Below are 15,551 nucleotides of genomic sequence, written 5' to 3'. Positions count from 1 at the left end.
GGGAAAATAAAGAGCAAGTATTTTATAACATCCTTACTTGAAACACTGCTATGGATAATAACCAAGTATACTTGTAATGTAAGCAAAGAATATAGCAGAACAAAAAGCTGTAGAGAAGAAGCAAAATAAAATTAGGCCTAATTTTGATTATGGAAATTACTATTTTCATACTAAGAACAAGTGGGAAGTGGAGTAAGGAACTGAGAAGAGCTGTTGAGGCAAAACTACATTGATACTCAGGAAACACTGTAATAAGGACTTTGCAAAATTCAAGACAGAATGGAAAATTCATTTTTTCCTACAGCAGAGTAGGACTGTTTATTTTGTATATACACTTCTAATTGTGTAAAAAGTTCAGAAGAGGCCTTTATATTTAATTATTGGTGCAGTATCAAATAGCTTCAATCTGGGATTGAAGTGATGAGAGGGCCAACTGTAAAAGTAATACAAGTCTTTTGATTGTGTCAGATTGCTAATAACTGCTAACAAACTCATGAAAGCTTTTGTATTCATTAAAGTGCAGCATGTATTTCACCAATGAAAGTATGAAGAAAAGTCAAATAAATGTAAGATACCTCAAACAAAAAACAACACAGGATCATCAGAATAACAAGATTTTTATTAACCAACTTTTTTTGGAAAGAAAGGAAAGAAAACTGTAAGAGCCCTTTATGTTTACTTTAAACATGGAAATATCTTAATGTTCACCTCTACAGTGGGGTTGAAAATTAAAATTCCATTTAAATATTCAAAAATAAAATATTATTTTTCCATCAAACTGAAAAGCAAAAATAATTGGCCTTTAAACAATTACAGTGAATGCCAGCTAGAAATAAACACAAATGTCCATTAAATAATACCAATAGAATCCTGTGGTACTGTTTTATGAGCTGCCATAAATCTTCAAAGCAGCCCACATTTATATCCCCAGTAATCTGATAAAAAAAACCAACAGAATGCTGCTTCATAGTGTTCATACACTACAGTGTTTGTATTCAAAGGTTATGCGGGGGGGGGGGGCTTCTTCAGTCAGTGCACAAAGATTGAATTTGAAACAATCAATCAGGTTCATATTGCACACAAGTTACAAAAGCTCAAAACAATTAAAAAAACCTTCACATATAAAAGAAAAATCAGAGGAGCTGGAGTGCTGTGACACTAAAATCAAAGGTTAGAGTTATGCTTTGAACATTTTAAAATATTAAACAATATTTAACTGGTAAGTAAGTATTTGAATTTAACTCATTTGTGTCTTCGTAGGGTAAAAACACCAAAATTCACCAACGAACTTGTACAACCAGATCTTAGATACACTTTACAGCTTTTTACTCAGAACTTAACTGGAAGTTAGCTACCATGGGCTAAATACTTTCACTGTTGTAAATTCTATTCCAAACTGATTTTAAGTAAGTTACCTATTTAAGTATGCTATTTCTTTAAAAACTGTTCTCATATCTTTCTTTTTAAACTGACATTACCTTCTAAGTTTTCAAACTGAAATCCTGGCCTAAACGAGGTTCATAGTAAAGTCTTCCACAGAGCTGTACTCTTTTCCATACTTTTCAATATTGCATTGTTTTATACTCAAACTTTAGGTGATTATTTTCCTCCATTTCTCCTCTTTGTTACAGCCCCAATTCAAAGCTTCTCTATGCTATTGCCAATTACATTCAAAAAAAGTAAATCAATAGTATACAACAAACGGCCTTGCAGCCTACAGCTATTGAAACAAAATGGATGTTTATCAGCATATAATATGAAAGTCAATGTCTAGTCCTTTGATTTTTATAGTGGTCAGTAGGTAAAAAAAATGATCATCCTGAACAGCAAGAAACAGATAAACAAGTGCACAGTGAGAAAATGATCAGATATAACCAGTCTAATTTTAATACTCAAACTAAAACATTCCACATTAAAAAAAAGTTTAAAGCTTTCTAATGGTCACTGTCTATTACTGAATGAAGACAATTATCAAAAATGCTCAGGCCTGACCTAATTGTAAGTATCCCAAAAATCAGTTTGAATTTCAGATAGGCCAGATAGGATTCATTCAGATAGAATATTTTGGAGATACTTCTGTACAAGTTTTTCCAAAACAATCATAGTCCTTCACTGGAAAGTAGGAACAAAACAGTGACCACATAAACTGAACGGAGTTCTTGATAGAAGGTCTGGTTCCCATCTTACGTATCTACTGATTGCTTAGAGTATGCATATACCTAGTGTAAGGATATTACCACCTCTGTGTAAAATATAATTATACAAACTTGTTTCAGATAGATAAAAATGATTACGCAAAGTGCAAGGCTTTAAAGATACAATCTTTTTCTTCTGAATTGTTTCTGAATTACAGCACAAGTGTGTTGTTCTGTTTATACTCATCCTTTAGATAAAGATAACTCAACACCATGGTAATAAAAAGTTGCAAATTCACTTGGATGCTATTTGATCGAAATATGGACGTACCCTTATGCACACCTTCTGGTGTTATATGATCATTTTATCTCTCACTTCTTTTTATTTCAAGAGATTTATTTTGTAAATATTACTTCAGTGTATTTCACAGAAAACAGCTATGCACTGCCACCCTCAGAAGAGAAAAAGAGCTATCAATCTGTTGCCCTTTACCCTTCCATTAGATTTTTACCAGATACAAAACATCTGTTCTCCACTTACATGGATTTTTACGTACTGTTGAGCCTCTAGCTTAAACATTAGATGCCTCAATGATTAAGAACTTTGATTTCTTATATTTTCCTTGTAACATTGATCATCCCTACACACAAGGTGTAGAGTATATACAAAACCATTACTTTTTGCACTCTTAACCATGGAAAAGAAATAGATTTTTTAAAAAAGTTAATGAGTTGGAAAACAAAGTCTGACAGTATAGTTGGACAAGGAGCTTGAGCAGAAAAGCTGTTTCTCATCTGTTCTACTTGTCTTAGGGTTTTGAAAATTATTTATATGTATATATAAAGAAAAATATATTTCACACATCATGCCTTTAAAACAATAGATATGAATGAGACTGTTTATGTTAGAAAAAATATTTTTTCTTGTTTACCTTTTCAAACAATCAGGATGTGATTGTTTTACTTTGATGGGATTGTTCACATGCTTAAAGTTAAGCAAAGAATTCTGAGCCCTGTTGAAATCAAATTTAATGAAGAAAAAGAATAAAAGCTAATTTTTAATTCATATTAAGCCCTCATATAAAGTGCATTGACATAATGGAAAATAAAAAGAAATCAAAATTCTGCTACTACTGTTTATATCAATATACATTTAAAAGCTACTCTATTTGAGCTTTTTCAGCATGATAAAAGCAGGCTCAAATCACACAATGTATTAGTTTATACAGGTGCTTAAGTAAGTTTAAGATTCTTTTTGGCTGGATGTAAATCTGACATAACCACATCTAGTCGATAGAATCCCAAAGATACACAACCAGTATCAGAGCCTTTAGTTTGGAAGTGGAAATTTTTAGTGTCTTTACTATCTACTACTCCAGCAGCAGCAGCACAACATTCTGGGAGAAAATATTAAACATTTTAGTGAGCTGATGTTAATGAGTTGTTATACTAATGAAGTTAGTGAGTTTATGTTAAAAATACTGTGGAGCCTTCTTAAGGTGGAAATGACACTACTTCTTCCGTTGCTACAAAGCAACCTGTCTGCATAATCAACACAAATTTACCTAAGGAAGCATTTGTGAATGCCAGACAGAGAGACACAGTGAGGATCACAAAACAAAATACAAGTTCATATTGCTCATACACAAGAAAAACCTGCTCTGTGGAATCTTCTCTGCTCTATAACCTCTGTACAGGTTTGGGAAACCAACAGATAAGACACTCGCCAGATCCATCAGCCTCTCACAAACCTTTCATCGTTAGGATGGGTCAGCATAGGTTTTTCATCCCCAGGGATTATGTAGAGACCCTCATGTAAGTTTATTGTTGCTCTGCTTTCACAGAGGCAGGATTACTTCTTCAGAAATCCCCAGCAGTCCCCCCTGTGTGTTGGACTTACAGGACTGAGGGCACAAGAACATAACTAGGGTTAACAATTTGCTGCTAATGAAGCCAACAAAAATGGCCAGTCTGAAATTATTTCACAGTAGTACAAAATGCAGGTGGCACCTGTGCCTACTGAGAATGTCTGATTTATAGGAAAGTTGCGGTGGGAAAAGTTATATTTATTTTCTTTTTTTTTTAACCACTAGCTACTGAGGGACATTTTAAGCATATTCAAAAAAATTAACTACAAAATACTTACAGAATACATCAGTAAGTTCCCTTACCAATTACCCTTGCAACAACAGAAGGCCCTTGAAGTTTAACGTGAAGATAATTAAATCCAGAAAGTTGCCCTAGACTGGAAATAAATTGCAAATCTCAAAACTCTCAGAGAGGGCACATATCAATGTCTTTTGTAATACAAGGAGTCAGCATCATATGCATCATGGTTGATACATTCTCACAAGTTGGACAATCAGCGAGCAGGAAAGATCCAAATACACAGAGCTTACGAGGCATTTTTAAATTTAAATTGGTTGGCTAAATATCAGCAAGATGCATTCTACAGCTGCTGAAGTTTCCAAATGACCTTAAGAGTGCCTTAGGTAGGACACCAGATTAGATTAAACTCAGTTTAAAGGCAGTTACGGCCTGCATGACTTCAGTATATTCTTCACCTGAGGGATGTCTGCAAACCTCTTGCTGACCACAGAACATTAAAATGCATATTGGAAATAATGCTGTATAATTCTCCAAGATAGGAGAAAGTCTCCACCATTTCTTTCAGTGTACTTTCTCACTCTGTAGTGTCTACTTCATCTGGCATGAGCTTCAAACAGCAAATCCTCATCCTGAAAACAATTTAGGAAAGACTGGCAAAATACCTAACATCAGTAGGGAGGGTGGAAGAAAAGAGACTATAGAACATCTTCTGTTCATCCAAAATGTCTGTCAGAGGATTCCACTACATTTTTTTGTTTCAGGAAATTATTTGAAAGTTTTGTTAGAGATCATTGTTACTCTACTGTATCAGAGGACTCTGTTTATGACCTACATAGATTTATGGGGATTTTTGTTTGTGTTTTTTTTTTTTCCACTTTTTAACCTGAAGGAAAAACATTCGTACATTTGATACAGATTATGAACTGGTATTTTGCTAGGTCAAATCTTTTCTGATCTTTTCTATAAACAAAGATTTCAGAATTCAGTGACAGCATATACTGAGATTGGTTGGACTAAAGGCCACAATCCTAATCCTCAAGTGATTTAACTCAGTATAGTCTATTTGAAGCCAATGATGCTACACTAATCAAATCAGTGGAGGCACAATGGCACAACAGTTATATAAAAGACAGGACTGATTTTTAAACAGCCTATATCCATTAGTTTTCAGACTGTATATTATACCGTATATTTAACAGTATACAGGGAATCAGTTACAGCAGCCAGAAATCACTGCTTCCAAACTGGCTTTCAGAAAAAGGAAAAAGGTCAATTTATGCCTTTGCCATCATCTTGCTGAAGTGACTGGAATTAGATTGTAGGACAAACATGAATATCCTAGGTAAGCATTCATATGCTTATTCAAAAGTCATCTGAATATTTTCAGTCTGGAAATACTCTCTTTCAAAACTTACAGAAAAAAAAAAAAAAAACACATAAGGAAAGCCCTTCCAGCATTTGAGTGGAACTTGATCTTTTGCAATGAAAAGCAGTGAAGTTAAATATAACAGTCTGAACTGGAAAAAAGGAATCTCTTCCAGCTGTTTCATTTTGTGTAAAAACGGATGCCCTGTGTCTAAAAGGCAGTAGGTATTCAATTGTCTTAATGTTGCTGAATGCTTTCAGATGCTGCTAAATAGCCTAGATAGGGGGGACGGTAGAAAGATTTCCCCCGCCAGTATGCACAAAGCATACAGTTTGAACTTCATTCATGTGCAAAGCATATACCAAAAGCCTTTCCACTACTCTGAAAGCCAAGCATGAGTACAGTACTGGACAGATGTTTTCCTTCCACCTTAGTAGAAGGAAAAGGAATTAAGATTGGCCCTAGCATGCTTTGTATGGTATAATACATCCAGTTCAAACATGTAAGTGGAAGCACTCTAGTAATGGAAGAAAGGATAATTACAGAGTTGATGCCGCATTTGAGATGTGGCTCTATTAAATTACTAAAAAATATTTAGGGCACAGAAATAATGTTTTTCATGCCAAATGACTGTTTCAAAAATGGGACATTGATTCAAATGGAAACAGCTTTTCTTTGGGGATTTCCATCTCCTTAAAATGCCCTCTACAGCACGAAAAGATCTAGAAGTAACAAGAAGTAATTTGCAGTAGAAATTTTACAGTTATGCTTTGTTGTGCAGAAACATCAAGAAAAGAAAAAAAAGGTACATCCGTGGCAAAAATAATAAGTGCCTTTTCCCCCTGGTGTCATGTCTTTGGATATGTACAGCCTTGGAGAAATGTATAAATCATTTTATACATGGAACTCTTAAAAAACTAGAGATTTTAGTACAAAGGAATCAATTCACTGAAAGAATGTCCACATGCTGTTGCTTTATGATTTACTATATACACAAGAGGATCAAACAAAGGACCTCTGTTTTACAGTTACTGCTGTACTGTACATTAACATGTGGCTAATACCCTTCTCTGGGTGAGATTTACACTTAGTATTACAAATAATATAACAATGCTGAAAATACTGATACAAAACAGCTTCAAGATGACATTTAAAAAATATCCCTCACTTTAATTGAACTGTTTTCTCCAGCTTTTTTTTTTAAGTTTCAGCTTTAAAAAAGATTTTTCAAGAAAATAGTAGCATTTAAATGTTATTTTTGAAAGGTATAGACAGATTTTTTAACAAAGTGTAATCCAAAAGTCCATTTTTCCAGGAAAAAACAACTATAGATACAGTACATGAGTTAAAATTGATTTTTTTTTTTTTAATGTAGTATAGCACATTTGTATCCTGGAAAAAAATTCCTTGATTACAATGTAAGTTTATTTACAGATCTGAAATATAATTGCATACATCAACTCTTGAGATAAGCAAGAAATGTACTGTCGACAATAACCAACTGTCCTTTCAATCTACCATAAGCTTAAGAAATTGCTCAGATGAAAACATGACTAAATAGTGAAATTCTGTTACTAGTATTTTAAATTTTTTTGGTAGACTTTAAACTATGAGTTTCAAAGCAGGACTGAAAGTCTTGAATACCCACAGTTCATTCAGTGAAGCTGTGTTTGCAATTTTTGCATGTTTTGTTTTGGCAGTAGCAACACACACAAATATATAAAAGCATGAAGAAGTTTGGCAAATGTTTGTCTTGACTCATATGTATCCAGCTATGGACACCTAAAATTACCACTATAGAATACTTAGACAAAACCTGCTCTCTTCAACATCTGATAATGTCATCAAATTTACTTTACCCTAATTAAAATCCTCAATAAACAGAATCCTGGAAGTTTGGGCTGTTGAAATGGCTTTGCAGAGTCTAGTTGTTTCATAACCTAACCAATCTTCCTATTAATCCTTCCTATTAATCTGAGAATTAACTAGTTGAATGGAGGTCATGTTTAACACTAGGTAAAATTTGTATCACTAATTCATTTTGTATGCCTTTTGGACTTACTTTTAAAAGTTACAGCATTTTTACTGGCTACAGAAGCTTCATTTTTCTTTATATCCTACTTCAGTTAAGTCACACCAGGTGCTTGATTCTTTGTGTGAGAATGTGCTACGCCCTTGCCTTTCATTATTAATCACCAGTTAAAGAGAGAGGTGACTTGTCTCAGATCTGTCTCAATCATAATTAAATGCGCTGGGTTATTTATGAGCTACTAACTATACGATCTATTATCATTTGGACAGATTACCCGTCATCAGAGAGGTTGTAAACTAAGCGTCATGTTTAGTATATGCCACATGTTCAGAGTAACTTGATTTAGCTACCTGTTCTCAAGCCCTCTGAGAAGGGAAAACAGGGTCTTTTGTTCCTGACAAGCTTTTAAGTTCTATAGTGTCATCAGATGATTTCATATTCCTATAAGCCCAGCATACTGCATGCCAAATAGCACTAAATCCATCTTGCTTGTGCGTAATACATTGAGACTATCAAACCTGCTGAGTTAGTGTAATTCAGGTCATTAAGTGCAAGATATAGTCTACAGGAATTCTGATTGCATGGGTAGTTTGGACTGGGAAATAAGACAACTGCTTCTATTCAAGTAAAATTTACTTCCAGCCATTTTGGTGTGGGAAGTGAAATGCAATTATATGACGCATCATATAGCTGTCATGTTGCGTCACGAGTGATATATTGTCTGTAAAAGCACAACAAATACCACCACAACATCACATGTTATAATAGCACAAAAATAGTAGAAAAAAATATAGTTTAAAAAAAGGGAGGGGGGAGGGAAGGTTGAGGCATCAAGCTGCAATCCTCCATTTGGATCCCAGGTACTGAGTCAAATACCTGGTAAAACTCTATGAACCTAACTGTTAAAGGAAGAAAAAAGTCAGTCATTCCCTCTGCTGGTGCCCTGAGGCATCCATAAAATACATACAGCAGGAAGTGGTAACATACCTCTACAAGTGAGCAAATGTCATTGTATTTAAAAAAAAAAAACTGCAAAGAGTGTTCTCAGACTTCTGACTCTTCATTTCGTTAGTGTCTATGGAATTCAAGAGGGTTTCCTAATTACTTATCTATTCAATCCTCACATCTACTTCTACAGTAACATTATTAAATGTACACAGTGCTATTTACGACCGCTTTCCAGAACTTCAGTGGATCTTAGTGGCTTATAGAGACAAGAAAGAAAAAAAATTTAGCTAACTTTGGATTAGCGATGCCAGCCAAATGGTCCCATTTATTACACACATAGTAACTTTTGCACAACAAATCAGTTTAGTTATTTAACAATCTAGCTCATCGCTTTGCCACAGTCCCAAATGGGAAAGTATGGAACCTATAGACAATGCTATTTTTTTTTTTTCAGGTAAAGGTAGCAGCAGGTGAAAACTTAAGACTGAGCTCTAGAAGAGTTTACGTTCCTGTTTAATCAACTCTCCTTCCACGGTAAGAATACAAGAACCCTGTTACCCATCTTGTTGACCTAAAGTCTGCAGCTCTGCTGTGTGCAAATTGTGGTGGAGGAAAACATTTTTTCTGCTGTACATGTGTAAAGAGATGGGTCCCCTCGGAGGCTGTCCCAGTCTCCCTGTGAAAGTGGTATGCTGCCGAGGTACAGCACTTTGGTCCTTCGGAGCGCCTGAAAAAACAGGGTAGCTGTCTGTCTTGGATGCTGGCTTTGCTGTACTTTGTGCAGTGGTGGCCAAACCATTCTGGGTGACCTCTGAAGCGAGGGTTTCATATGTACCTCTAGTATGCTTGATGACGTCCACTATTTCTTTCTCTTTCAAAAGGTTACTCAGACACAAATTTGACAGCTGACAGCTTTTGCTTTCATAGGCTATTGCTTGGTTGCCTGATGGATATCTAAAAGGGTCCTCGGTGGGAGTATGTGCTGACTTTCTGTCCCTTGTGTTGAGACTTTGGTTCCCCGTTCTGTTTTGATATGTAGCCTGGGGCAAAAAAAAAAAAAAAATAATAAAAAAGTATTAGTAACACGTTACATGTAACATATTACTAGGATTATGGTACAGACTATATGAAACATACCTTATAATAACTATGGATGCACAGCACACCTGGCTGGCTGATTAAAATGAAAGACAAATCTCGAATGCTAATAAAGCCTTCTAAAACACTGCCAGCATTACATGGAAGATTCATACTTATTATATGTACTGATTTTCAGCATTTCCTTAAAAATATTTGTTTAAATGAAAGAAAGGTTGTTTTAAAGAACATAATAAATGGATCAAATGTTCCATACATGCAGATTTTCAAGAGCATTTTATTTGATAAAACAAGAATTTTGACTGTACAGAGTTTAACTCTTAATACTTTTAGATTATTACAAAATGTAAAGAACATCTTTTGTGAATATCTTCATGTCTCGGTTAAGTTCAGAACATGCTCAACTTCTAACGTCCCTTGAATCTAGGTAATTTATAGCTTACTGATGAGTTAAATACATGCTAAAGTGCTCTGCCAGAGCACAGCAGTAATTTCATTCCAGCCGCCTGAAAAAAAATACATTGTAGGAAGGATTCCAGAATGTTAGCAACTTCTGATTTACTGTGTGAGCATGCGTGTATTTTTATCTGTTTAAATACATGAATTTATCTGTTCACGACAAACCAGATCACTACAGATTTCCAGTTCCACTTAGTGTGATGCTTCATTTCCCCCTACTCAGAACACCCAGCTGGGGAGGACAAGGGAGGCCTGTGGGACCAAGTTTAAACCTTCTCTCACACATATTTAAAAACATTTCTCAGTATACCAAATAAAATGAAGAAAATGTTGAGGGGAAAGTGCTAGCACAGTCAAAGCAGCATTCTGCCTGCTCCATGACGGTCAGCACTAGGTAACTTCTAGAGGTCATGCCAAGGAACGCAGCTCACTGGGAGATGCTTTTGTGGCCGAAGAACTGCACTAGCCAAGCTGTCAATGTTCAGACATTCAGACTCTGGACAAACTTGAGTTTTGAACCTGACTTCAAAAGAAAGCTTCATACCTTTATAAATTGCCGCAAAACATATCCGACACCAGTTTGTCAAATAAAAATTACACATTTTAACATCTAAAATTTAAATATTTGAAGGTTTGAAATTTAAGCATTTAAATTTTTGAAAGCTACACTTAAATGAGTTGGAAAAACTGTAAGCTACCTAAAATCTATTTCCCTAGTGATCTAATATAGTGTGAGCATAAAAAAAAAGAAAAAAAAGGAGGAGGGAGGTGTTTCATTAATTTCTCCAGATATATATAATGTGTCGCTTCAAGAAAATCTTTAATTTACACCACAATTAGTGCACTTCAAATTTTGTTCTTTTTTTTTTCAAACTAGTCAGGTTACAGTAACTAAGCTGCAGTTATGTGAGAAAAGATTCCAATAATAGCAACAATTCTACTTCATTTTAAAAGTTATTTTGGAATATACATTTTCCCTTGTTTTATCCCTGCCCCACTTTCCCAGGTATTGTTCAAAGAACCTAGTTCTGGCATTCATTAGCAATAAAAGACCACTATTATACCATATAGGTTTTCTGCAGCAGAACCCTGAAAGGGCTCAGTAGCAGCTTTTTGACATTCATATTGCTGTTCCCATACAGGCTAAGACATTACAGCACAAAGCTAAGAGAATCAAAAATACTCTAAAGTCTTATACCAATATGTTGCTAAAAAGTATTTCAGGATGTTTCCATGATTCCATAGGAAACTTTCATATATTGTTTCAGGAAAACTTGTATCACTTCACATGCCCTTTGCTTTTTTAAGCAACTCAAAAGAAGGATATAGTCAATATCCATGGCTTACACCTTTTTTTTGTGCAGGCATGCTAATGATTATCCTTCTGCACAGATTCGTATGTAGATATGGACACAAATATTGCAATACATTTTAAACATCAGAGGTGGCATCTTCAAAAAGGATCAGTACTGGCATAACATTTTTCCCACTTAATTCAATGATGATTGCTCCCAGACTGATCAGTGGGAGTAGAACACTTCTGACAAACATCACTTTAAGTGTTCATCCTTGCAGCACATATGTATTCAGCTGAAATTCAATTTAGTTCCTAAGGAACCATTCTTGGGGAGACCTGTCTATAGGTTCAATTATACGGGGTTTTTTTATGTCAATAAATAAAATCTTTCCACTAATACAAGGGATTCAAATTCAACACCTTGCCAAAAATCCCTGCTTTTGGTGTAAGGGAGTGATTCTGGAGTTACAGTCTGAAGATTCATGTCCCATTCCACAACAGCCATATATATTCTAGGATTACCTATGTATCTGAGTGCACACTTACTAAATGTCTTTCATGAATATACAGGAAAGTATTTCTTGAGGAATGTTTAGACTCTTTATTAAACACTATTTCCTTGCAACTTATGAGCTCGTGTAAATTATGTTTCTGTAATAAACCTGTAAGAGCTACTTTTGTAAATGAAAATATCTAATTTTGTGCCTGAGGGGAAGAACTTGCCATGACACAAGGACATACAAAGTAGTGGAAATTCTGAAACATACCATGCTACCGTACCACAGTATCGTAGGTCTCGGAGGAACCTCATGAAGGGACATCTAGTCTATTTTGCACTTCTGGTTAGGATTAGCTTATTCCTATGTCTTTCCTGACATATTTTTTCGTAATCGGCTGTTAAGGACCTGCGTTGATGCAAACTATACAGACTCATCAAATATCCTATTCAAGTATGTATTCCTTACAGTTAGGAAAGGTCTTCTTAAGGTCTGAACTGAATCTTTCTGGCCGCAAGTCTATTCCTTTTCTGTCTACCACGGAATTCAAAAAGGATTGCTGTTTCATCTTTCAATAACCCGTTTATGTCTTTGAAGAATGCTATCACGCCAGCCTTTAGTCTCCTCTGCTGCAGAATTAAAAATACCACTTTGATCTTTTCTCGTAAGACTTGTCTGCTAGACTTCGAGCCATTCTCACTGGTCTTCTCTAGATTCTCTTCGGTAATTCCATAATTTTGTTGAAGTAGATGGCCCAAGACTTACTGTTACTTATGGTACTGTATCCCTACCACTACCAAGCAAAAGAAGTACTAACAATCCTACAAAGCATTTCTTCACCTGCTTCTTGTTAATTCACTTCATTATGAGGTTTATCTTCTTTTTGCAATAGCATGTGTTGACTTCCATTCATCTGACCATCCACAATAGTTCCTAGACTTTTTTCTACAGAATTGCTGCTAAATTTTCTGTTGATTATTTCTACAGAGGAAAAATCCCACATTTCTCTCCACTTTTTCTCCTTTCATCCTTTTTCTCAGGTTTTTTCTCTAATATAGCACGATCATTCTGAATTCCTGTTTTATCCATTAACATATTCTCTGTCCATCCCAGCATCATGTCATCTGTAAATTTAAAATGAATATTCTCTACTCTACCATCCAGGATGTTAATGAACAGTACTGAACACTATAAAAAACCCTACCTGATGCATGCTTCCATTTTAACTTTGGGCCATTGGTTAAGTACTTCCCAAGGACAGTTTTCCAGTTTACTCTATATTTGTTTCATTTAGTCTGCATTTCCCCAGTATGTTTGTAAGAGTGTCAAAAGCCTTACTAAAAAGCAAGAAATCTGACATCGACTGCTTCTCTTCTAGCCAGAAAGGCTGTTACTGTGCTGCAGAATGAAATTAGATTGGTTTAACAATTGGTTTGATTTGAAATCCAGGTTGGCTCTTGTTCATCTCCTTGTTTTCTTCTAGGTGCTTGTAAATAGTTTTTTTGATTATCTTTTTTCATAAACTCCCCCCAAAAATGACAAAAGCAAACACTGATACTGCACCTGATCAGTTTATACTTGCTTTAATAAAAATGCCTCTATGCTTTTCACGGTGTTATACGCAGCTCAGTAAAAAGTCCAGGAATTAAAAACTCTTCCTCTTCTTAAACCAGCTACTGAAGTGCCAGTGAAAGCATATCACTCATCTGTTTAATCAGCAACTATTCTTAAACAGTTACAAACAGCATAGCATTCGCCTAACCAGGTTTAAGCATGTTATTGCAGATCCTTGTAGGCTTGGATATAGATGCCACTTCCAGTGACAAGCAAGACCATTGTTGGAGGTCGTGGCTACAACATGTTTTATAGTTTAAGAATGGCTTAGCAAGTTTGTCTCTCTTGAAAAGCTAAAATAAAAAATAAAAACTTGTAGGGAAAAAAGTTTTTATCAAATAAGATATGCCAACAAGATGTGTTTTAAAATAAATACAGAACAATTAACTGGTTTTGAAAATAAGGAATACAGAAACACATAAGAGAGAGTTCAAAGCAACTAAGTAGCAGTAAATGGCAACAGACATGATTACAGCATTTTGTATATTGTTATTTTAACTAGATCTAAGGTGAAATGCTTAATTTTGAATACCTAAAACACTGAATTTTTTTCTTTCCTGTTCCTTATCAGGTTATGCTTTGGATGATGTATTTTCATTTTAGAAAATAACTGCTGGGTTTGTAGGTCTCTAAAATACTGGCTTCAGGTTGAGCTTATATACAGTGTGTGTGTTTGCACCAATAAATGTTTAACAGTATGTATGTGGTAAGGAAAAGTCTTACTCAGTTTTGTAAACCTGTAACTTGCTGAAATTCCTCTCCAGCTGAATAATTAAACAAGAACCAGGTGGTGCCAAATTAAGAGCTAATATACGGAAATTCTAAAACAGCAATAGAAATTTAGAAGCTGCCATCCGCATTCTAAGACACTGGTTTGACCCTATCTCCAGCAGTAAGTCACAGGTTGTTAAACAAGGAAAGACAAACTCATTCCATCAGAGGTATAGTTAGTCTTATAGAGAACAGAGATTTTAATAGAAACGTTGCTAAGAAGTAATAGTGTCACAGTTATGTATGACAAACTACTGAATAACAGTTTCTGATCAGGAAAAGAGAAAAACGGTGACCAGTTGGGAGTGCAAATCAAAAAGAAATCTCTTCCCCCCACAAAAGAACTTCATTATTCTCCCTCAAAAATATTGACAAAACAGTATCTAATGACATTGAATGCTGCTTTGAAATTAATGGAAGTTATACTTTGCTATTGTATAAACTTTCATACGAGAATCACAACAACATCCAGAGCTAAAGATAACTGTTGTTGTTAACTTTTTGAATTTGGATCATTTAGCTAAAAAGAATCCAGCCCAACTGCATTTTTAAACTGAGCATGAAAGATATTCCAGAATTAAACGTGGAACAGTAAAAAACAGACATGCAAGAGCAACAAAAACTTCAGAAAATTCAAGAATTAATTTTTAACATACTTCTCAAAACTGCTCATCTTCCTGTAACTGCATCATGCAACATTTTCCATGCTAGGCTGTTGGGTGCAACTGCATGCCATGTGCCTTAGCTATGTTAGTGAGCAAAGCTGCAATCCAAAGGAGCCATTTGCCAATCTCGCGGCCGAGCCATGGTTCAAAGCTGAAAGCGTCTCCACGCCAGCCTGGCTTTCAAACCAGCTTAGAGCAGCTGCAGGGCTGCTGCAAACTGTGTCTTGGCAGTGCTCCAAGAAGCCAATCTGCCAGCTGGTGATCGCTGCAGCAAAAAACGATTCACCCTTTTCCCCTTTTATCTTCCAGTGGCTCAGTTAAAACCACCCAACTTCTCTGCCCCATAAATCCCCAAATGCCACCCTATGGTCTTATCTGTGGACCCAGGAAACGGGCTGCAATTAGGAGAAAAATGTTACTCCTAAATTTCTTTCAAAAATAACCCGTTTTAAATATACAGAAAAAAGGCTCCTTCATTGTTTCAAATATCCCAACATAAAACAATGCCTTAAACTGAATGTTTAAGAAAACATCTGGTTTTGAATTCCCAGATCAGATTA

The 15,551-nt window shown here is 35.3% G+C and overlaps 1 protein-coding gene across 1 annotated transcript in view; it reads right to left on the bottom strand.

Annotated features, from left to right (window-relative positions):
- Positions 1–601: 601 nt before the first annotated feature.
- Positions 602–15,551, bottom strand: part of CCSER1 (coiled-coil serine rich protein 1) — a 712,792-nt gene continuing 697,842 nt past the window's right edge. Inside the window, exon 10 of the mRNA XM_026101188.2 lies at positions 602–9,630. Within this exon, the coding sequence (XP_025956973.2) occupies positions 9,145–9,630 (486 nt within the window). The 3' untranslated portion in view covers positions 602–9,144. The remainder of the gene's footprint in view (positions 9,631–15,551) is intronic.

Source organism: Dromaius novaehollandiae, chromosome 4 (genome assembly GCF_036370855.1).
Source record: "Dromaius novaehollandiae isolate bDroNov1 chromosome 4, bDroNov1.hap1, whole genome shotgun sequence".
NCBI classification, from domain to species: Eukaryota; Metazoa; Chordata; class Aves; order Casuariiformes; family Dromaiidae; genus Dromaius; species Dromaius novaehollandiae.
The sequence above is the reverse complement of the archived record's forward strand: the minus strand, read 5'-3'. Positions and strand labels throughout refer to the sequence as shown.